This window comes from Nematostella vectensis, chromosome 11 (assembly GCF_932526225.1).
Source record: "Nematostella vectensis chromosome 11, jaNemVect1.1, whole genome shotgun sequence".
NCBI classification, from domain to species: domain Eukaryota; kingdom Metazoa; phylum Cnidaria; class Anthozoa; order Actiniaria; family Edwardsiidae; genus Nematostella; species Nematostella vectensis.
The window spans coordinates 8,895,187-8,919,827 of record NC_064044.1 but is presented as its reverse complement, the minus strand read 5'-3'; the positions used below and the strand labels follow the sequence as shown (position 1 = coordinate 8,919,827).

The window sequence follows — 24,641 nt, the reverse complement described above, 5'->3', positions numbered from 1 at the left end:
CTTTACGTGGCCAACGCTAAAAATGTGAGTCAGTGTCTAGCTGCCCTAGCCCAGCCCTGCCCCCCCCACAAACACACTTACACACACCCCCCTGATTCCTACCACTATGTCTTACCTGTTCCTCTTAAAAAGTACAAGCTTGCACGATAATCAAGCGCAGATGAATTTATATATATCAAAATAGTATGCTTTCTTAAAACTTTGACACTATCACATTTTGAAAAGTATATATATATATATATATATATATAATATATATATATATATATATATATATATATATATATATATATATATATATATATATATATATATATATATATATATATATATATATATATATATCCTTAAAAAAAATACTGCCCAGTAGTTATGCTAAACTTTAAATGCACATGACGCGGGTTTTTTCCTACCATGCGTTGCATATTTGTGAGAGGTTGTTAAAAAAGTAACGTATGAGCTTAGTTCCTACTAACTCAAACGAGTTAGTAGGAACTTAAAGTTCGGTCACTTTAACAGGGAACCCAAAAACCACAGGATGCCCAAATAGCATGCGCTGAACTAAACTCTATGTTTGTTAAGAAATCCTATCTACTGCTCGCGTATGTCCATCGATCTAGAATGTCGTTTCTTCGTCAAGTGACTCCTCTTGTGCAGGAGGGGACAGCGTGATGCAAACATCTTTGCCAGCGGGGGCTGGTTCTTTGTCATGCGCGCTTCCCGATACACCGTCCTCTTCACCTTTTGGCATTGCGTGACAAGCAACAAAAGGCTCATATCGGTCGTCAGCGGTATTTTCCCGCGCTTCTTCGTTGTCACGGTCATGATATCCCACGTTGGTATGGCTATCATTTTTGTTACCGCCTGGCACGTCTCCGTTGGGTGTGTACAGGTTCAGGGATGAGCCGGTGATGTTCACCTCGTCGTAGGGCGTGAGGTTGAGGGAGCCTCCTCCTTCGAGCTCGAGGTAACCCTGGTTACGCACAGACAATAAAAGTTACATTGTTCTCCAACATTGATCTCAAACCCCAGGCGTGCGTACCGGGCTTCCTGTGCTCAAAAATGAACTGTGAGGCCTGAGATGAGCTCACATCAGAACGGGGATCAGGAGGGATGGTTTTCTGGGACGTCACAATTCTTACCAACCACAGGAAACGTTCCGCCATCTACTTACCGACACGGCCGTCAGCAGGACCTCGACTCTGTTGACGATCACCTCAAATGATGGCCTGTTCAGGGGGTTTGGATCCCACGTGTCCAGCATCAGGGCGTAGCTACGACAAAAAGACCAAATGTTGTGGAATCACAAGTGGCTCAGCGTATATTGCCTCTTAGCTCTTAGGGCCGTAGCAGGGGGTGGGACACTGGGATCATGTTTTCAAAACTATTTTCAAACTGTGTGGAAATGTTTCTTTATTGCCCCCCCCCCCTCCCCCAAATATTTCGAGGCCTGCTACGGCCCTGCCTCTGCTGGTGCGGGTATGATTTCCAGTTGAGAGATACAGAGTATTCTGTTTCTCGGCCATGGGCTTATACCCCCCTCCCCCTTCTTGCGAGGCGTCTACTACTCACTTACATTTTGTCATCACATTCGGGTGGCTGCTCGAGTCGGTAGCCCCGCTTGACCTCGCTTAGTATGTCTTGCCCTGTCTCCATTGCTGCATACGGTACAGTACCTGCAAGAGTACGAAGGTTAAGGGGTGTCTCACGAACATGTTCCGGTAGTAACGAACACTTCCCGAGGTTACAAGACTAAAAGAAGTCTGTGACGCTAAATACGACAGTAGTACGAACAGTTCCCGAGTTTTTAAGGGGTCTATGTGATGCACAAATTTGTTGGCCCGATGAGGACCCGAAGAGACTTCCAGGAATGAATAAAAGAAACGCGTCGCTTCCCATGGGCGAAGATTATATGAAAATGAATCAGGGATAAAAAAAAAAGGTAGTATTTAAGGAGAACAGATTTCGGAAAGCAATGGACACACAATTTGGACATACCTTGGGTTTCAATCTCCCATAGCAACACACCATAAGACCAGCTGGGATCAACAAACAGTTTATTAGTAAGATTTACGGACACCCTCTATAGCACAAACTAAATCACTAAAGCTTCAATTAATCGGATACCAATCAATGACGGATCAATGGCGGACACATGGCCTATTCACACATCGTCTTGTAGCCCTCCTCCTCTGCACCTATTCCTCCCCCCGTCCCCCGCCCCCTACCTCCACTCTTTACACAAGTACATGTGTAGTCCTTGGATGGCTCCTCCCCCCTCCCTCCCCACCCTCCTCTGCACTTATTCCTCCCCCCGTCCCATGCCCCCTACCTCCACTCTTTACACAAGTACATGTGTAGTCCTTGGATGGCTCCTCCCCCCTCCCTCCCCACCCTCCTCTGCACATATACCTCCCCCTGTCCCCCCGCCCCCTACCTCCACTCTTTACACAAGTACATGTGTAGTCCTTGGATGGCTCCTCCCCCCTCCCTCCCCACCCTCCTCTGCACCTATACCTCCCCCGCCCCCTACCTCCACTCTTTACACAAGTACATGTGTAGTCCTTGGATGGCTCCTTCCCCCTCCCTCCCCACCCTCCTCTGCACACACTTTAGCCCCCCCCCCCCTCTCAATCCCAACCCTTAACCCTACTCTCTTATCTAAGGATGTTACAAACTAAGTACACATGTATTTACTCACACGTCACTTTTTGAAGTACACGTGTAGTCCTCAATAGATTCCGGCGCCATCCAACGGACAGGTCGCTTGCCCTTCGTATAAATAATTCAAGGCTTAGTGTCGCTTGCCCTTCGTATAAATAATTCAAGGCTTAGTGTCGCTTGCCCTTCTTATAAACAAATCAAGGATAACTGTCGCTTGCCCTTCGTATAAATAAATCAAGTAATAGTGTCGCTTGCCCTTCGCATGAACAAATAAAGGCTTAGTGTAAAGCTTGGTTCTTACTAGTACGGAAGCGTGACGCGAGATTTCAAAGGGTGACCAGACAAAAGAAAACATAACTTCTTAATTTCCCTGTGTTTGAACGAGCGTTTCACTTTTTCCCACTTGTGTGCGCTTGTCTTGGACCGACTCTCACTTGTGGTGCGTCTTGGATTGACCGATTCTCACGTATGTGTTGCGTTTGTGTTTGACCGATTCTCGCTTGTGCAGCGCTAGTGTTTCACTGATTCTCACTTGTGTTGCGCCTGGGTTTGACCGATTCTCAATTGTGTTGCGTTTGTGTCTGGCCGATTCTCGCTTGCACAGCTCTAGTGTTTGACCGATTCTCACTTGTTCTGCGTTTGTGTTTGACTTTCTTAGAAAGAGCCAGTGTGCTTAACTAAGTAGTTAAGAAATACCACGTGATCAGCTTACCCCTCGCAGGTCCTCGTACATGCCACTCTCGTAGATGTCACGTGAGAGTCCAAAGTCCGACACTATCGGTTCCAGACCTCTCCCGAGCAAGACATTTCTGGCGGCCAGGTCACGATGTACGCACTAGGGAAAGGGATTGGGGTCAACGTTTAAAAGGGCAGTGTCATGGTAAGAGCTTTGCTATAGCTCTCCGGCCCGGACACAATGAATTTCAGTCAAATATTGGCTTATGAGCCTTCAGTACATGTGGGGGGACTAAAAGTCAAAGGAAATGACCACAAACTGTCAATAAACATAATTTTCAATGAAATATTGAATATTATTTTAACAAGGCATTGTAAGCTTAAGTTCAACTGTTTGTAGACAGTCAAAAGCCTAAAATAAACACTGACTCCAGACATTCCCAGTACCATGACACTGCCCCATTAACAATTTTTTAGGATAAGTAAACCTTCGGCCATTTAGTGATCTGTCAGATTGTTGATTTTCAGGGAGCAAGTAAATTTAAAGCATGGACGTTTCCGCAGCATAAATGAATCAGAGCAGTACGGGGGGGGGGGGGGGGAGGGGGGGTGGAAGAGATCTGTCAGATTGTTGATTTTCAGGGAGCAAGTAAATTTAAAGCATGGAATTTCTTTCTGTGATCTTTCCGCAGCATTAATAAATCAGATCAGTACGGGGAGTGGGGGAATCTGTCAGATTGTTGATTTTCAGGGGGCATTAAAAGGTAAAGCATGCATGTAAAGCATTTCTTGCAGGGACGTTTCCGCAGTATAAATGAATCAGAGTAGCACCTTGTGTTTTTCCAAGTGCCTCATGCCTTGTGCGATTCCGTGAGCAAACTTTAGCTTCTGCACGTAGCTGATCTCTTCGGGCTGTTCAGTGGAGACAGTTGGGATATTCTCGTACGAGTGGTACTGATAGTTGGGCTTCCTGTGGAGATGCAGGTAGTCCAACAAATTTCCATTCTCTGCCAAGCTGACGATAACCCACAGGGGTCCTGAGGGGGAGAATGACAAATGATTACACACAGGGGTCCTGAGGGGAAGAATGTCAAACGATTACACACAGGGATCCTGATAGGTTCAATGTAAAATAATTACACACAGGGGTGAAGAAAGTCAAAACCTTTAGTTGTATGCAGTCCCTCTACAACTTAAGTCGTAGAGTGTAAATCAGCCTACGACTTCGCTACGATGCTCGCTTACGAAAGTCGCAGTGTGTAATTCAGGGCTAAGACATGTCGTAGACAGGTCGCATACGACTAAATCGTGGAGTCTATATCCGGCTTAAGGCTTACCATCTACTGTACATGCATACGACTAGATCGTTCTTAATCCGGCTTAAGGCTTACCATCTACTGTACATGCATACGACTAAATCGTGGTGTCTAAATCCGGCTTAAGGCTTACCATCTACTGTACAAGCACCAATCAGATTCACCACATTAGGGTGGAAGCCGACTTGTCCCATGATGCTAAGCTCATTGAATAAGTCACGGTACTCCCTCTCTGTTGCGTGACCTGTTAATCAAGGTGTAGTTTAGTTGGCGTTGGCATGTTACGCCGTGGTTCTAGTATTGTGTATTGTTCCGGAATAAAATCAATCCTTAAAAGCAATAGATACCCACAGGAAATTCATGTTGACACTTCACAAGCTTACTTGTAAAAATATGTCTGCTATACTATTGTAGTAACTCTATTCTAAAACGCAATGTAAACTCCAAATCCCCTGCCATTTTAAAGCAAAACCCTTATACACGTCTAATATCCTTGCCGCCCGCCCCTTGTCTACATACGTACGTTTGAGTGTCTTTGAATGTCTTTTGAATGCATTTCCCACCCTTTTAGTGACCACACCCATTTTTCTTCTACGTACGTTTGAGTGACTTTACTGTACACGGTTTGCATTTCCTAACCTTTAAGTGACTATTCCCATTTTCCTAAATACGTGCGTTTAAGAGTGTTTACAGCACACGGCAAGCATTTCCCACCCTTTCAGTGACTACTTCCCTTTCCCTAATACGTACGTTTAAGTGTCTTTACAGCACACGGCAAGCATTTCCCGTCTTTAGAGACAGTTCCAGCGTAAACCTCCCCAAACGCGCCCGACCCGAGCTCTTTTCCGAAATCTACATCGTCCCGCGGGATCTCGTTCCATTCGCACGGGAACTCCCGCAAGCATGCCGCGTAAAGGTTTTCATTATTGGCTGGACCGTCACGTGGGCCGAAGATCTGCCGAACAGAAACGATTGCAAAAAAAAGTGAGAATGTCGTAGCAGGAACATATACCATAGACTTCTAAGGAATCGTTCTTTTCTCTGTATCCGCGAGTTACCAAACTCATTGCGTGACAGAGGTCGGAATGATTACGATTTTAACGAAAATTGTGAATACCTGACGCATAGGGGAGGGTTGGAGAGGCTTGTCAGCAGTTGAGCACCGAGGGCGGAATACAGCCAAGAACAAGGATACGATGAGGATAGCCAGTCCAACCGGAAGTATGATGGTTAACAATATGACCTTCAACATCCGGTCTGAGAACAAAACGAAAACCGGAAGTACGATAGTTAAGGATTCGTTCTTTCCCAGTTAATTTCTGTGGCGCCATATTATTCAGACTTGACCTACGGTATGACCTCTTCTCAGATGGTCTCCAGTCTCTCTTTCTTCCAGAATATTCATGTGTGACGTCATATCAGTCAAATGAGACACTATTGCATGACGTCATCTCATTTGGTGTCTCTCTCTTCTAATCTTATGTGACGTCGTATAATTTAGATTTCATAATATTGTATGACGTTATCTCACCCTTAGTCCATTTATTTGTTATGTCACATCAATTAAATTATCAACCGAGTCTATTAATGTGTCATTAAGGCTTGATGTTAGCGTATTACGTCAACTCTTCTGATGTCGTTATCGCCAGTCTTTAGCTCTTTCCAGTTTAATTGTATGACGTCACATCCTTTACATTTGGCGTCACCACGCCTGGTGTCATGATCCCGAGTCAGATGACGTTACCATGGCACGTAATCTCACCTGGGGTAGTAATCTCCAGTTCCTCGCTCTCGCCAATCTGACTGACCAACTTGCGATGTGTCACAACGCGTACATAGTAGTCTGTCCCTGGCTCGAGTCCTTCCACCATGCCTGCCTTCGCCTCGCCACTCGCTATGGTCTTAGAGTTCTTGAAATCAGAGTCTCCATGCTTCATGAATTCAAGACTGAAGCTGTCGATCTCATATTCCTTGGGAAAGTCTGGGAGATCCCACGTTAGCTTCACGTAAGTCGATTGTACATCATGCACTTGCAGATTTTTAACGGCTGGTGGGTTACCTGTGGATATCCAAATATGGTTATCATCATTATGTTTGATGGGGATAGCTGTGGTATATATATGTTATTGTCCTGGGCTACGGACTATGGGAAAAGGTGGCGAAGGGGTTTGGGCCCTTCATCGTGCTCGGCCGAGCAGACGCTTTTCAACAAATTAATCGAATTCTGGCTTCTGTCATTCAAAGTCCTTGAAGCGTTTTCATTGGTCAGCACTGAAAAGGTTTCCAATCAACCTCCCCGAATGGAACTGACCAATCAAAAGGCACCAAATGTAATTGTGTAAGCTTGAATGACGGAAGCCAGAACGAAAAAAAGAAATAGAAGATGAGGAAAAGGAAGAGACATTGAATTTTCTTAATTATAGAAACAGTAAATATTAGAGAAACATTAGAAAAGTTATGAAAGCGTTGATGTCCTTAGAATCAACACTTGATTTTATCATATTATTATTATGTTCTACAATATTATTCAAACTTACCATAAAACATCTGCGAGCTCTTTCTCCAGAAAATTTTTGTAAATAAAAATAAACGAATTCAATTTAATTTGAAGCTGTGAAATCTTTTTTTTTATTAGCGCAATAATCAAAATTAAGGACATGGTTTCAACTCGTGGGGCCTAGGGAAGCGCGGTCCCTAAGAGCGGCGCGTAGGAGGCTATCAACTCTCTGTTAAGTTCTATTTTAAGTTTTTTTTAAATACTATTGAACTTAATCATTATCGTCTGTTTGCTTACATTCTGCTGTTACTTCATTCATGTCAATATCATGCATCTATTCCTCGGACATTTCTCTTACCATTTTCGGTAAAAAAATATTTTTTTTTCAAACTGCTGAAGAAATCCGAATTCTCCACAAGCCATTCGAGCAAACAATTTATGGCTGACGGCAGAGCGAAATTCAACTGAACAGGCAAGGTTCCTGATAGGAAAGGTTTATTTCCATTTAAAGGTATACCTCATTCCCAGGGTTTTCTGGGTAATTTTCAATATGGCGCCTTATTAAAAATTACCCAGAAGACCCTGGGGACGAGGTTGCTCGTCCCTCTCCGGCGGGACGCGGGCGCAGTCGCAATTAGTAACGTGATTTCTTATTGCAAGTCGCCTATTGGTCGAGAAAAAATCGAGCAAGAAAAAATAAAACGCCTAACATTCCTGTGAGATATCAAATGGTCGATGCTCAAAATAAACATACCTTCAATGATGACGCCATCGACTTTGAGTTCTCCTACGCTACCCTTACGAGCTTGGGTTACCATGGTAGCCACTAGATCTTTCTCCAGGTACGCGTGACTGATACTGGCGGTGCGGTTTGCAAGGACATCAAAGCTTGCCATCACACTTCCATTACTGGTAAGAAGAACAGGCGCACGTTCGAAACTAAAGATACGAAAGCTGCTCGTAAAAAAATATATACACCTATTTCAAAGTCGTTGTCCGTGCAAATGGCAGTGCTGCCATCCGAAAATACCAACTGTTAGGTGGCAACGGTAGCGCGCGTCGGACTATAAAATTTCACCAGGTCATTGGTGATTTATAAAACCGCAAAGTGCGTAGATTTACAAATGTAGCTGGAATAAATATATCAATTACCTGAATGAATTTATGTTGACTTGGAGTATCGAGTAAGACTGTTTATCTGCATACAACAAACTGATCTGGAGCAAAGAGAAGCGCATTTTAGACTCGTTAACGAGAGGATTCTTTAGAAAGATCAGAGTTTGAAGGATTTATATCTTCCATAAAGCTAGTGGCTTCTAGTGGCTATTAAAAAAAGGTCTATATATTTGTTCCATACATTCCACTCAAAGAGGATAATCCGAAAGTCTCAACAGAGTCCCTATAAAGGGGTATTAACGTATTAGAGTACAAGATCTAGACCAACACATCATTAACCTACCTGTTTCTTTATGTTGCTCGCAAGAGCATTGAACTCGGGGCTTTTTGGCTCCTTGAGCTTGCTGCTATATGTTTCACTTGTTATTTTAAGTAGAAATGTAATACGAACTGCATCTGATTAAACAAAAGCCGGTCATTACTCATCATCATCATCATCATCACCATAATTATCATCACCATCATCATCATCATCAACAACAGTAACATCATGACAGTCATTATAATTCAACGTCATAATACTAAATTTTGCATAATCGACATCATTAACAGCATCATATTTTAATCATCATCATCACCATCGTCATCCCATTCATTAAAAATAATAATGATGATAATGATTATGATAAAAATATCACTACAAGGGAGATACGTACCATTATCAATAAGGAGGTCCCTAGTAGCGATAGCCGAGCCCAATCTGTTGGTCACGTTACACGTATACGTCCCCTTGTCACCGGACACCACATAGTTAAAGCTCAGCGTCTCATTGTTATGTATCACTGAATCCCTAACCCTTTTGGTCTCTTCATCTATTACACTTCGGAAAAGTTGGTAATTGAGAGCTAAAGTGGATTTGTCTGGCAGAGTCCATATAATGCTTGCAGGAGGAATAGACGTGTAGTTTAGTGGAAGGACGAGGGGCTTGGTCTCGGTCGCGATTAGTATGAGATAAGGGGACTGGATAACTGGGATAGCTGTGGTTGAATTAAAAATTACGAATGAGAACAAAATCCTGGATGCTTGGAATAGCTGTGGTTGGAACAAAAATTACAAAAGAACAAATCCTGGATGCATAGGATAGCTATGGTTAATATGAAAAACACAAATAAGGACAATATCCTTGATGCTTGGGATAGCTGTGGTTGATATAAAAATAACAAATATTATGAGTTAGTCAAATAGTATAGACAAATAGTATAAGAAAACAGATGAGGACAATATCCTGCATGACTTGGATAGCTGTGGTTGTCTTCCTTTACATATTCCGATCTATAACCCAAACCACCATCTTTACATAACCATAACTTTAAATTTTCTTGATTTTTGTTTCACCTAATAGCATCCAATAGCAAAATTGATAGTAGTTATTCCATGTTCAAAACTAACAAATTTATCAATATTGAAACGAGGAATAGGGTACTCAATATAATAATAGTATATATTTTGAACAAAAATCTTAATAATTTGCTTCGTATTTTCGAAAAAATTATTTCTTAAATTTTCATACCACATTCGTTGGGCAACTCCACGATACTGTAGTTCCCATAACCCCCTGCGGTCCATGCACGTACGCGAACTTCGTAACCCTCGCACCGCTCAAGATCGTTGAAGGTGTGCGATGACGTTGTGTTTAGCTCGGTGTCATTGGACATTAGGCCTGACTGGTTATAGAGGAGATACTGGTAACCAATGATAACCCCATTAGCCTTGTCACGTGTTATGAGGAGCCAATCAGCACGCAGGGATGATTCACTTGTGAATCGTACGGTCAGCCCTCTGGGTGGTGGCGGGGCTGAAAAGAATCAGGTTGTTATCGACCTTTTTACATAGTATGGGGTCCTGTGTAATTTGGCGCGAAAGAGAGGCTTTAAGTGTTTGAGTTGGAGGTTTGAGTTTGCATTTGCAACATTTATAGAATGTTGATCAACCACTCCTTTGCTATTGTTTATTATTGAAAATACAACAGTTTATTTGCCAGGAAACTTAGTCTATAATAATGTATTGATGATCTTTAATTGAAAATATATCGATCGATATACCGATGGAAATGGATGCTTTGTGTGACTCGGCTTTGAGGGGTCAGCATAACATGGCAGCGTGATAAAAAAGTGGTATTAAACAATTTCCGACCTGCCCAAAGCCTTGCTTCACGCTCGCCGTACACAGGGCCTTCATTATATCAGGATTCATTATAAACAGCTCATTACTATCATCAGGCAGTTGTGAGAGAACAGGCGCGTACCCAGGAATGGCTGAGGGGGATGCGCAGTCACAGGAATCATAGTAAAAAAGCATAGGATTTGAAGAATAATTAATAAGAAATGACCCACTTTTTTGGCCGTCAAGGAGGAAGGGGGAGGGGTGCGGACGCACCCTGAGCACCCCCTGTTAAATAGTATTGGAAGAGTAAACTTTAGTATTCTACTTATATTGCTAACGCGAGGTTTCAAATGAATAAAATGATGCTAATTTGGCAACATTGTCGCGAAACTTTTGATTGCATTGCCGTTTTTTGCAGTTTTTGTGTTGAGGTTTCCGTTAAAATGCATAAAACCAATACCCAATGCGAAACCATACACTTGTATCTAAATCGTGCACAATAAAGTTAGTTATATTTTTTTTGCAATTGTTGTAAACATATTCAGCTTTAGTGGCTTATTTGCGTCCGGAATATGAGTCAAATTCCTTAAACGTCGATCATTTTAGTGATTTCTCACTAACCCTGTGTACACGCCTGGAGAACACAACTAACTACTTGCTATCATCGAACAGCAATGAGAGACGAAAACACAAGACAACAAGGGTGTCGAGGTTAGGCTGACAAGGTTAGGCTAACAAGGTTAGGCTTTAGCATTAGCACTGTTAGCATTGGTCACGATGACGGTAATGGTAATGGATGTCGAAGTGATATATGATACTTGAAAAAAAAATGATGATGGTGATGTAGCCTGCACAGCTGGCGGTTTTGCTGATTTTCAGAGCAGTTTTTTACGCGGAATACGCGAAATCGTTCTTAATTTGTTTTGATGGTTGGCGAGAGAGCTAGGCAAATGTAAGGGGCGCCCGAAAAAAAAGGCCAGGACTTGTGGGAAAAAACACATACACTTGCCCCAGCTCTCTCGCGCGGCCAGACAGGAGCAAAAAAATCGCAAAATTCAAATTGTAAGGTTTTATTAGCATATATTTGTTTGATTTTTTGCCTAGAGGTTCCTTGTGAAACAAAATAAGCTTTGGTACTTTTTGGTAAATAATCCGTTCTTGAGATATTAAAAATCTTTCTTGAGAAAGAAAGATTTATTAAAAATTTATTAAAGATTTATTTATTAAAAATCGTTCTTGAGATATTAAGAATCTTGATTTGTCAGGAATTGCCCAATTTGGGAAAAAATTTAAGCACTACTTGTTCATAATTAATGGCAACTTTGCTTCATCATATCTCAAGAACGTATAATCTACCAAAGTACCAAAGCTTATTTTATTGTATATTGTACAAGGAACCTCTAGGTTCAATATAAGCTATTATTATATGGCTACGATAGTACGCGCGCTGTGATTGGCTAATTCGTAGTCGTGAAATTCCCGTATTGTCCGTCTCTGAGGGCATTACGGAATTCCGTATTGCCCTACGAAAAATTTTTCACAATCTTTTAGTTTTTGATATTTTTTCCACCTTCAAACTGCAAAACGAGCGAAAGCGAACATTCGAGTAGCGAACTCTAACACCCAGAAGAAACAGAAATGTTTAATCAGCGGGCCGTCTTTTTCCGTATTCGGAGCGGGACATTTTGTGAGCTTTTTTGTGTTGCTTTGTTCGGTTGAACGAATTTCGCTAAAACAAAATCGACCAAAAAACCAAAGCCACCAAAAAAAAACAAGAAACAAACAGGTCTTAAAGTTGATAATGTAAGAGGACAAGCACTTTGAGTCGGTATTCTATTATCCTGAAGAGATTGAAGAGAGAATTTTTGACACAAAGTAAAACAATAAGATCACGAGCCGCCACCGATAGCCAAAAAATAAAAAGTTAAGTTATTTATATCGGATAAACAAACAAATGGATAAATAACAAGGGGTGTAAAGACCCAGAAAAGTCTCTTTAAGATAAGTACTACCTGTTATTTGTGAATGCAATATTTCCATCAAATCAAAACGCCGCACAAAGCGATTGGCCTTCTCATTTTAACTTACTTCAGAAGTTTGTTCTCTACATACCGTGGATTTTTCGAACTAAACAGTCCATTCATGCCGTGAGGACTGACAACTCAGCTTTCTTTGTTATTGTTTGGATCAACTTCACCTATGATAAAACCTGTAACTTTTAAGAGTCGTCCAATTACTACCAATTACTTATTGTTGAATCTTTTCACTCATTTACATTTTTAATTTGGTAGCGCGCGAGTGTTTTTAGTTTTCCCGCCTTTTTGAAATCGATCGATAAACTAATCGATATTCGCGCGAAAGCGAAAGTTGATTTGTTTTTCTTTTGATTTTTATTTTAAAAAGCCATATAATAAACAACTTACTAACCTCGACCGTTCGGTCATACCGGAAAATATCAAACCTCGGCTTTGGCGCATCGACCTCGCAATGCCTCGGTCGATACGCCAAAGCCTCAGTTTGATATTTCCCGGCATGACCTCACTCTCGGTTAGTAAGTAGTTAATATAACCAACCATACAACTTGAGCTTTGCCATTTTTTGCTCCTGTCGCGCGGCCATACAAAAAAAACCATCAAAACAAACTACGAACGGTTTTACGTACACACGGATAAAGTTGCTCTGAAACTTACCAAAACCGCCAGCTACGCAGGGTTATGATGATGATGGTAATATTGATAATGATGATGATGATAATATTGATAATGATGATGATGATAAAATTGATAATGATGATGATGGTAATATTGATAATGATGATGATGATAATATTGATAATGATGGTACTATTGATAATGATGATGATGGTACTATTGATAATGATGATGATGATAATATTGATAATGATGATGATGGTACTATTGATAATGATGATGATGGTAATAATGATAATGATGATGATGGTAGTATTGATAATGATGATGATGGTAATATTGATAATGACAATGATGGTTGTGATGATTATGGTTGCAGTGGTTTGATAATGATAAAATGATGATGGTGATGATGATGATGGTGATAATGATGATGATGAAGGTTGTAGTATGAAGACAGAGTATGTTGATGAAGATGATGACGATGATGAATAATATAATTGTGATGCAATTTATTTATTTATCTAGAGGCTTCTGTCACGACGTGCCAAGGGGATGTGAGGTCTCGGCAAGGCAAACCCCGACACACTACACATGACAGGACCTTACTAATTTTACAGAACTAAAATGGTGAATAAGATGGATTTTCTTTGTGTGGGTGGTGATGATTGTGATTTTCAAGATTGTAGTTGTTATGATGACAATCGGTGATGATGAAATGCTTGTGATGATAACAGCTGTGAAAAGTATGGTGTTAGTAAGGTGACAATGAAATTGCAGATGATATTATTATGATAACAATGTGATTGCGAACATGCTAACTAGCTTGAAGGTGACAGAGATAATGATGTTGAAGATTATGATGTGTAGATTATGGTGGCAGTGTTTATGGTGATGATAATGCTTTTCATGATTGTGATGATGATATTGTGATGGATGATGCTAACCTGCTTGGAGGGTCCATAACCTGTTTATATGCTTCACAGAGCCTTGTGTCAGATCAACGCCCTTGTTGTTAATCGCAGCCACACCTAGTAGGTACTCAGTATAGGGAATCAGTTCCCTAACAGTTCCACTTGTTTCATTAGCACCAACTAGCAGCTCCCCATATTTGTTCATATAATCGCCAATATCCACTGCTCTCAGGTAATATATGGCATATCCCAAAAGTATTCCATTGACAGTGTCTGGGGGAATATGCTCCCACTGTATATATATAGAAGTAGGGGTACGAGATTCTACTATGGTTACTTTCGGAGCTCCTGTTGCATCTGTGACAAAACACTGGTGTCAAGTTCTCTTTTTTGGGGGGGGGGGGGGATGAGCAGCAAATTTCTCTTGTTTTCCTTCAAATTTTATGGGATCATAATTACTGTAAATTTTGGGGAGCTTTGGAATTTTTTATAAAACACAGCCGGGTCAGCACTTGAAAATCAGTATTAGGGGTCGTCCACACTAACACGGAAATCGAAAGTATCTGGATTTCTTTCGCCGAAAACGCATCACTTGATTCGCATCCACACTATTGTTTTTGTAGCGTTTGGCCTGGATCCAGCCGTCCACACTAACATGGATTCAAACGTCAGGAAACACTGGAAGATACAGCATGATGTAATTGTTTTTTTATGTGTGCATGCTCATAGCAGCAGACGAGCCTGAGATATTATGCCATCGTTTTCACTTTGATGCAGATTAGACAATCCACACTACGGACCAAAGTATACAGATTCATTTTGATTAACTTTCGACAGCATTTTCAAAAGTTTTCGGATTTGCTATGGATCCAACCCTGGTGTTAGTGTGGAGGAAAGGCCTAAACATATCAAAAAGTATATGGATTCAAACAAATCCATACTAGTGTGGACGGCATCTTAGACCGTCCCTAGATATCTATACTAGGCATGTAACAATTTGCTAGGGGAGGGTGTACAGTAATACCTATTATGTGGAAAATGGAGTGTTCAAAAACACCTCTAGACACACCCTCCCTGTGTGATGCCCTGTACTCACAATCCACATCTGTCCTCTCAAAAACCGCCTCACTTCTGTACCCAACACCAAGGGAGGTATTGGCAGCCACCTGGACATGGTAGATTCTGTAGGGCTTGAGTCCTGTGATTGACAGCTGAGTGACGTCAGGACGAGTGGGTGTTGCACTCTCTCCACTATTGGAACCATTCTCCTTGTGGTATACAACATAGCCAAGTAAGTTTGATGCTCCAGTAACTTTAGTCCATTTGACTAGTATACTCTTTGACCCAGTAGAAGTGACTGTAACATTAGTAGGTGCTGGAGAAACTGGGAAATAAACAGAAAAGGAAAATGTAATTTTCCAATTATAATAAACAAACCAGCAATCTTGGTATTGCAGATTACAGGGGGGGGGGGGGGGTAAGGGGTGTTGTTGCCTCCTTTCTCCCCTGCTACAACCCAGAATTCATCTGGTTTCCTAACAATGTTAAAGAAGGCTAACCACTTTTAAGCTTTTGTACAAAACCAAGACATACAAAGCATCCATCTGCTAACTTAGATATTTTGACTGGAATATTGATCAGAATTCATCCATGAATAGTGTTCTGATAATAGACCATAGCATTTTCAGCAGTAAACATCAAAAGATTGGCTGATCAACACTCTTTAACCCTCCCAAAATCCTTTTTTTTGTACCCCTCCTCCCCTTTTTCCCAGCATCTTAAACAAGACAAGGAAATCAATACATACTACCACAAAATACATGAAGTACCAAACAGGAAAGGACGACAGCTGCTAGCCAGGTCATAATGTGGAGATCTAAGAACATTAAGGTTTGTAAAGATTAGTCATTCAACAAGGACTACCTGGGGCGGGGGTTAAAACCAAAATTCCAGGTACAGTCAAGGGTCCTGCTTAAGGGAGTGGCAAATGGTTAATCCAAAAAAATCTGAGACGGTGTGAAGGCTACTTTGAAAATATGAGAAAACGAGATCTTGCTTTTCTATAGTTCCGAGAACAAGAAGTTGAATCTCTAAAATCAAAGAATTCAAGATGCCTTAAAATTTGGCAAGCAAATCAATATTTCTAGGGACCTTTCACCACCCCTTGCATAGATACTGAGTAATTTCATGACGTCAAAATTTCGCAATTTTGAGATGCTGGTATTTTGCGACACTTTATTTTTGTGATTTTCCTAATTTCGTAAAAATCTGATCACTTTATTTTAGCGATTTTGGGAGAATAAAATCAAGTAAAACAAGTGGAATTAAATATGCTGTAATCATCAAAATTGAAACAATTTTTAACAAAATGATGCGTGGGCTAAATTTAGATTCATAAAAATCTATAATTACATGTCCAACTCAACCCCTTACTGTACTATATGTACATTAGATGACTAAATAGACAAGGTGTTTACATAAAACAGCCAATAACACCCAAAGGCTTCTTGTGTTCTCACTTAATTTTCGCGCATCCTAATTTTCGGGTCACTTTATTTCCGCGAATCTTTTAAAAATCGCGAAATTAAAGTGGCGCGATAATTTAGTGTAATAAGGTATGGGGGAAGGTGAAGAGAGGGAATCCCCTTCACTCCTGAGGAGGATCCCTGATACTCCAGCTGTACACCTGGGCTTATACCTTTAGGGACCATGTAAGAGAAGAAGTAAAGGAGATTCCCCTTCCCTTGAAAGTGAGATGGTGTAATAAATTTGCTAATTTTTCTATCAATGGGGACCTTTTAAAGTAAGGACGTTCTAAGACGACGACCGGTAACCGGAAGTAGAAAATGTTTTTTAAAACTCTTTCGCACCTCGAGCAGGTTTCTTATGTAAGCTCCTGTGATGGGGCAAATACTTTATTTTTTATCCGGTATAAGCAGATAAACAAAACTTTATAGAGAAGAGCTCTGAACTTCCGGTTGCCTCACGGTATCTAGAAACGTCTTTGCATAAGTTTTCTACAATTAAGAGTTGGTATGCACATATCAGGGTGGAAAATGGCATGTTGGTTTGCTACCAATTTAATATCAGTGGTCTTGGAGCATGACTTGAAAAACACTTGACTTAACAAAGATGGTCAGCGTTCTAAATAAGGGCGATCAGGAAACTCGATACAATTAGACGAGCTCGCCTTTGTCTAACTAGAACTTTTGCTTCAGCACCAGTTTCAAGCAAATGAACATGAATTTCACCCATTACCAATTCGCAAGCTGGCACAACACCATTACCATCCAACAACTAATACTATAAAGCTTTTACGTCAAATAGATTACATTTCCAGCATAGGCATTTCCAGAAGTAGGCTAATTGTATTTGCAGAAAATATCGATAACGTATTCGTAACCGTAAACAGTACTTCGCGGACCTCGCAGAAAGTCAGAGCTTCCAACAGATCGTGAAGCCTGCTTATTTATTTGTTGATTCTGGTTCGGTTTACCTTATCTCTCACGCCATATACTGTAGTTTGTTGTAGGGCTAGACTCGAATTGTTTATCTGAGGGAAAAGAATCTTCGATCTGACTCGGTCGATCAGGTTGGTGCGGAAGTTAATAACTCCCTCAGTTGAATATTCATCAGATCAGGTAGAGTTGAGCATTCCGATGGTAACGCATTCGCTTGTGTAACGCAACGTATGCGAGTAATTTAGAAGTGATCAATGTCAAACAAATACTTTAACAAACTGGTATGTTAGTATGAGAGGTGTTAAGAATTAGGTTAGTTAGAGTAGGCGAGGCGCTTTTTGCGCTATTATTTTATCCAAAAAAATTCAGAACCTTTAATCTTTAACTATTATAATTGCCAATAGAGCGAGCAGTGGCGTGAGTGCGCCAAGGAAAGCCAAGAACTACGCTTCATAGTCATTAAAAGAAACTTTGAAGAATTGACCTTTAACACTTTGGATTTGATTCAGAATAATAATTTTTGGAGTTTAGTTCCGTAAATTTTCGTAAAAGTCACGCAACCAATCCTTTGTGTCACGCTACCTTAACCGCGGCTCAAGTCAGCGGTGTTACAGGATGCCAACATGGCGGACGCGCAGTGTAGTTGCGGGTTTCTGTGTTCTTATGGTGATAACTACGCTAACAAACAAGGTAGGTACTTTACTAAAGCACGATATAGATCAACAGAGTACCTGTGATGTTCACAGAAAATTTGGGGCCTCTATAGTTGAGATACGTCCATTCGTCCGGCTATTCTACAACCAGTACAACACGGTCAATTGGCTGATGATGTGGTATAAACAATGGCCAGGGAAACCGAATTGACAGAATATTACAGCATAGTATAATCTGAGTCTTTCTTGTGATAAATGATCATACATCTAATTATAACATTATTAGGCCTAGAACTAGCGTTCCACAATTGTCCGTTAAATTTTATTTTGTGTTGTAATAAAAATGTAACAGTAGCTTTGGTTCTCTTGTACTTTGTGAAAACTTCTTCGCGGCTATCATTGATAAATAAAGGTAGAATTTCATAGATGAATATTATTTGTGTCGTGCTATAGGGTTTCCACACTACAGTTTCTACTGGTATCATTCGGTGTATCTTAAAAACTGACAAGAGAATCAACTTGTTCTGTCTATTTAACATGAAATCGTGTTTGGAAGTGACTTTTTCTCCCTATCCTCTATAATTGCTGCTTTTACTTCCTGTTATATTTATCAAGTCTATTGGCAGTTTACTCAGAATTGTAACAAACTCGAAACCGGAAGTGTCTTGCTATTGCACCACAGGTCACGCCAATCATTTGAGTTTGTTTACCACAAATCGCAACGAACGGGGGGGTTAAAGAAGGGATAAAAACAGATATGGCAATAAACTCGCATAATTTAACTCACAAGAAATAATTCTTTTCCATTGAAATCGATGTTGCCTCGATTCAAATTTACTTTCGGTCCATATTGCTGATAAAAACTGATTCGATAAAAACTGTAGGCATACATAATTTCAGGTTTTAACTAACGCTTTAATCACTTCCAAAAAATATTACTCCAATTTTTTAAAAATAAATGTTTAATATATAAATTATTCTCACTAAGCTTTTCTCCTATTTTTTTTTTACTTGAAATTTAAATCACTCGGACTAGACTGCTAACATTAATGCAAGCAATAAATTAGCTAAATAAAATGCAGAACAAATTTGAATAAACTCATAAAAAATATCTTGTGCCGCTTTACAATGCTTTTACCCCTGCAAAAAAGGTCAAGTGATTGGATGAGGGGGGATTCAAAGACATATTGATAACCCTCAACCGTCCGGACCTTATGTACAAGGAAACATGGACATATTTATACACTAGCTGAACGGTCTCCCGGTTTCCATGTGGGTTTGCAAAGGTATGGAAATGCCATGCGCGATAAGAAGTGACATAAAAGGCTGAATAGCCTGAGTCATATTTTTTTAATTAATTACAATCTTTTTTATTGAAATTCAAACTAAAAAATTGAATTCACATTTGACAGATAATAATTTCCCTTCTTCTTTTGTAATTTGTCATTTCTATTCATATACAAAGCATCTTTTTTCTAACCCTTCCCTTCCCTTCAAAAAAAATTTGCAACATAAAATAGACTTTGAAATGAATTTCGTAAGACAGTTGTGTAATTATCTCTGTCATCCCTTGCTTATAGTCTCAATTTTGAGCAATTATAATATTATAATTTAAAGGGTTAGCAAAATGTATTTTTCGTAGTTTTCAAAAATATAATAAAGAAAACTATACTAAATTTAGTATGCCTTTGAAATGTCAATTCATGTTATGAAATATTGTTAGTTGCAATCTTATGACAAGAAGTCTTTATTCAGCTCTCTGGGTTGGTTTGAATACAACCGGTAAAAACTATTTGCAGAAATTAAATAACAGTATATTTTTACAATTGAGCTATAAAAAATTTACTTGCAAATTGTGAATAATGATATATTATTTCATCAAAAAGGTCAAGTGATTGGAAGAGGGGTAATGTTTCAATTGGATAACCCTCAACCGTCCGGACCTTACATACGTAGAACGTGAAAATATATATACACTGGGCGAAGGGCCTAACGCTTCCCATGTTGGTATAACGAGGTGCGTAAATGCCATGCGCAGTCAGAAGTGACGTAAAAGAAATGTCGAAAATACACTGGAAAAAAATGTCCGTGTTCTTTTTTTTTTTTTATATGATATATCACTTTCCAAAGTTGCAACATCAATAAGTTATCAAATTCGGCAATCATTATGGCGGAGCCCAAAATTTTTTAGCCAATTTTTATTCTGCGCATGTCACCTTGAAATCATAAAAATAGCATTACTGTGATTAATAATTCATCATCGCATGATAATACTCTCAATCTTAACATTTTACGAAAACTACATTAAGACAATAATTTCAAGTATAGTATAATTCAGGTGGCAATGATACGTGGAAATACAAAATCTGGAAGTCTGGCTTATTATTCCCGATAATAATTGAAAGCAAAGTTTTGATATTGTTTTGTTGCACCACACGATGTAATATTGCGTTGATGTATTAATTATCCTGTGTTTTTTATTGCTACGCTTAATAGATGAGGATAATTACCGTCACCATTTGTTGCATTTGTTGCTGGAGTAATATACATACACCTATTTCAAAATACGTTGTCAGCGCAAATGGCAATTGGCAAATGGCAGTGCTACCATCCAAAAATTACCAAGGGACTCCTTATATTTTACTAAAAGCAGGAAAATGGGAATAACTCGTGCGATTAGTTTACTTACTTATTTACTTTTAGGGGTAACTGTACCCACAAACCGCTACCGTTTGCGATTCGCTATTTGCACTGACAACGTTCATTGAAATAGTTGTAAAACTATAGTCTCAATTTTGAACAATTATGATATTATAATTTAAAGGGTTGTGCAAAATGTATATTTCGTGGTTTTAAAAAAATATTAAAAAGACTATACTAGAGCTAGTATGCCTTTAAAATGTCAGTTCATGTAATGAAATATTGTTGCAATCTTATGACAAGAAGTCTTTATTCAGTTCTCTGGGTTGATTTGAATATAACCGGTAAAAAGTTTTTGCAGAAAATAAATAACAGTACATTTTTCCAATTGAGCTATAACAATTTACTTGCAGAGTAAATTTTATAGCACTTTATCATTTCATCAAAGAGGTCAAGTGATTGGAAGAGGGGTAAAGTTTCAAATGGATAACCCTCAACCAGGGATGTAATAAAACTTGCATTCTTATAACAAGCTAGCCCCGTCAACAATACTGAATTGCACAAAGAGCGTGTTTAGAAAAAAAAGGAAATAAAGTAATAAAAATTGTGTACATATATGAAAAAGATGAACAAATAGATAATGATAACATGGAAAAAGCGTATAACTAAAATTAAGTAGCTGAAGTTAGCAAAACATCTTATCAATTTGTGCTGAAATAAACATTAAAAACATTTTGATACTTCAGTTACGAACTCGAAAATATTGCAAAATGATGGCAGACAAAAACTTAACTTACTGGATTATACCCAAAAAAAAATAACTAAAAAGGTCAAGTGATCGGATGAGGGGGGTAAATTCTATACGAGTACAGAACATCAAATTGTGATAACCCTCAACCTTCCGGACCTTACATTGTACAAAATGCTAGCATATATATACACTTGCTAAGCACAGGCGAGTTTATCATGTGGGATATAACTCATACGTGAATGCGCATGCGCTTAAACTATGTCGTAAGCAAAGTTCGAATAATTCTAATAAATACAAAAAGCCCAAATAGTCGTGTTCGTGAACCAGAAGAATGAATTTTCGTCTTTAATACTACTTCAGTCTGCCCTGAAGAAGTCATATTAAAGACGAAAATTTGGCAGAGTCGAATTCCAGTTTTTGGAGTACCGAATAATTCTAGATACTGTTATTCTTCGCCGTGCTTATGCAACGTTTTTTTATTAAATTATAACCAAATACTCAACAAAAAAGCGATATTGGATTTATATTAAGTTTTTCATATATTCAAGTGGTGTTTTTTTGTTTAAAGCCAAACCAGTGCTCATATTTACAAATCTGTAGTAAAATCACACTTTATCAAACCAAGTTCATTCGTTGCCGTTGAATCAGGCCTAAATCCGCGTTGGTCTACGAAACAGACGTGTATTCACCAAATGCACTTAGTATACAATTGTGACTATATTTGTTTCATATACATAGTTGAAGGTTAAACAAGGCTTGACAAATCAAGCATGAAATAAACACACAACCTTCAAACCAAAATATTTCAATGCGAATACTTAAAAAAATATGCAAAACGAAAAGAAATCAAATATTTATTCGAATTTTTCATGGTTATTGTTGACTAATAAAAATAAACTCAGAGAAAAGGCAGACAATGAAAGTTGATAAGATAGAAAACGCTCGCACAGCGGTGACTGCAGTGGGTTTTGTCGAATTCTACCGATCAAAACCAATAAACATGTCTTTATTTGTCGTGGATGTTATAACTACAATTATTGATACATGTTTATTTCAAACTCCAAGGACGAGAATCTTTTGGATACAAATAAATGCCAAAGCCAGCAAGATTTTGCGTTTTTTCATCGGCTCATAATTCCGGGAAGCCTGTCTTTGAAAAGTGATAATAGTATTAAAAAATACCAATTTTTTTTCCTAGATTGAATTTTGATATATTGTGTTTCGAACATGTTTAAAACCGGTGTGTTACACTGCGCAAGCGAGCAAAAATCGCCATGGCAGATGCAAGTGTAGGTTGATGTAGACAGGGAAGCCCAGGAGGGCCACCCGCCGTTTTCTCGTCATCAACATCTATTTTACCGCGGTGGTCCTAGTTCCTAATTCCTTAGTTCCTTGTCAGTTGCTAATCGGAGTCATGGGGGGGGTTACTTCATAAAAAAATGCTGAAATGGTAAAAATAACTCATTTACGCAAGTAAAATTAGCTAGTATCGATAGAAAGGCGTTATTAATATGATTTATAAAAACTTTTACAGCAATTTTTGTGGATTCTAGACTAATGTCTAGTAGAGTCTATATTCCAGCCGTACTCTCCAATTCTGTGCAGAAAATAGATAATTTCGATGTTTTTTTGTTATTGAAAAATACCCCCCCCCCTCTTACCATTAGGAACTGATTAGGAACCGACTAGGAACCAAGAAGTTTTAGGATCCAGGATCATCGCTCACCATCAACATCTGTTTTCTCCTCATCAACATGTTTTTCCGTTTCAGCTGGTCGAGAGCGAGGTGCTGGAGATTCTAATGGTTCTGTCACGTGACACCTCGTCGGAAATGGAGAAGATCCGAGCATGCGCAATGCGTGCTCTAGATAAGGCGGTGGAATGGGAACTAATCAAGCCTACAGACAAATAATGATGTACTTTATTGTGCATAATAATGTGATAACGTAGGAAATATAGATTTATTAAGTAAATGTGTCTTTAAGACAATGTGTCCACTGTTTGCTAGCCCCTAGTCTCTTACAGAGTGGAGCAGGAAAACTGCACAGGTGAGTAACCTCCAGGTTCTACTCAACCTAAGGGTCTCATATACTAAACGGTTCGTTCCTCGCATAGCTGAGCTTTACGCTATGCAACACGGGAAGGAAATGGTACGCGCAAAGCACCATGGGAAGGGGTGACGAACAACTGGCCCTTCTCATTATGGCTTACAATCTGTAACTGATACGCGGCTGGGAACGTAATAAATGTCCTCAACGGTCTACTCACCACCCACCATAAGGAGACAGGCGGAAGCTTGCCTTAAAAGCTTAGATAAAGTGGAGGTGGCGTGGATGCTGAGACGAGCTCTTACTTGTGACGTCACATCTCTTACCTTCCACAGGAAGGGAAACCAGAATGCTAAGGACTAGACTGTGATAAATGCTCTTTACGTGGCCAACGCTAAAAATGTGAGTCAGTGTCTAGCTGCCCTAGCCCAGCCCTGCCCCCCCCCCCCCCACAAACACACTTACACACAATCCCCCTGATTCCTACCACTATGTCTTACCTGTTCCTCTTAAAAAGTACAAGCTTGCACGATAATCAAGCGCAGATGAATTTATATATATCAAAATAGTATGCTTTCTTAAAACTTTGACACTATCACATTTTGAAAAGTTAATATATATATATATATATATATATATATATATATATATATATATATATATATATATATATATATATATATATATATATATAGTGTTGGTTTGAGAAAAATACAAACTACATAGGTTTCCCTACAGGCCTGTTTCGTGGTTGCCCACTCATCAGGAAATCCCCTGATGAGTGGGCAACCACGAAACAGGCCTGTAGGGAAACCTATGTAGTTTGTATTTTTCTCAAACCAACACTATACACCGCTCTACTTTCGAGTATTGAGCACTTTCTATGAAAGCCTTCAACCATCATTTTATATATATATATATATATATATATATATATATATATATATATATATATATATATATATATATATATATATATATATATATATATATATATCCTTAAAAAAATACTGCCCAGTAGTTATGCTAAACTTTAAATGCACATGACGCGGGTTTTTTCCTACCATGCGTTGTCTATTTGTGAGAGGTTGT

At 39.3% G+C, this 24,641-nt stretch overlaps 1 protein-coding gene and 1 long non-coding RNA gene across 4 annotated transcripts; one reads left to right on the top strand and one right to left on the bottom strand.

The window, feature by feature from the left end:
- Positions 1–547: 547 nt before the first annotated feature.
- On the bottom strand, positions 548–17,629 carry LOC5499183 (angiopoietin-1 receptor). 3 transcript variants are annotated; one of them, XM_048733951.1, is made up of 20 exons: positions 17,493–17,629; positions 15,804–15,872; positions 15,093–15,380; positions 14,030–14,353; positions 9,839–10,123; positions 8,985–9,305; positions 8,612–8,724; positions 8,305–8,369; positions 7,907–8,061; positions 6,418–6,714; positions 5,773–5,912; positions 5,406–5,610; positions 4,789–4,899; positions 4,171–4,376; positions 3,377–3,499; positions 2,702–2,772; positions 1,999–2,039; positions 1,577–1,676; positions 1,175–1,274; positions 548–973 (listed from the first exon to the last, which is right to left on the bottom strand). In XM_048733951.1, exons 2-20 carry the CDS (start codon positions 15,859–15,861, stop codon positions 617–619), a joined length of 3,360 nt encoding a protein of 1,119 aa, XP_048589908.1. In that variant the 5' UTR covers positions 15,862–15,872; positions 17,493–17,629; the 3' UTR covers positions 548–616. The 3 variants fall into 3 exon arrangements, with proteins under 3 accessions (XP_048589908.1, XP_048589909.1, XP_048589910.1); XM_048733952.1 differs by lacking the exon at positions 14,030–14,353; XM_048733953.1 differs by lacking the exons at positions 14,030–14,353; positions 15,093–15,380.
- Positions 17,630–18,055: 426 nt separating this feature from the next.
- Positions 18,056–23,490, top strand: LOC125573869. The gene is made up of 2 exons (XR_007314239.1): positions 18,056–18,147; positions 23,273–23,490. It is a non-coding gene; the product is annotated as an uncharacterized LOC125573869 (long non-coding RNA).
- Positions 23,491–24,641: the final 1,151 nt, after the last annotated feature.

What these genes read in the sequence shown, in the direction of transcription:
- LOC5499183 (XM_048733951.1), bottom strand. Translation starts at nt 15,861, where the DNA reads ATGACCTGGCTAGCAGCTGTCGTCCTTTCCTGTTTGGTACTTCATGTA. An exon ending in GGCACTTGGAAAAACACAAG is followed by an intron (nt 3,500 to 4,170) that starts GTGCTACTCTGA and finishes CCCTTTCCCTAG; the next exon opens with TGCGTACATCGTGACCTGGC. An exon ending in CCCGAATGTGATGACAAAAT is followed by an intron (nt 1,275 to 1,576) that starts GTAAGTGAGTAG and finishes TTTTTGTCGTAG; the next exon opens with CTACGCCCTGATGCTGGACA.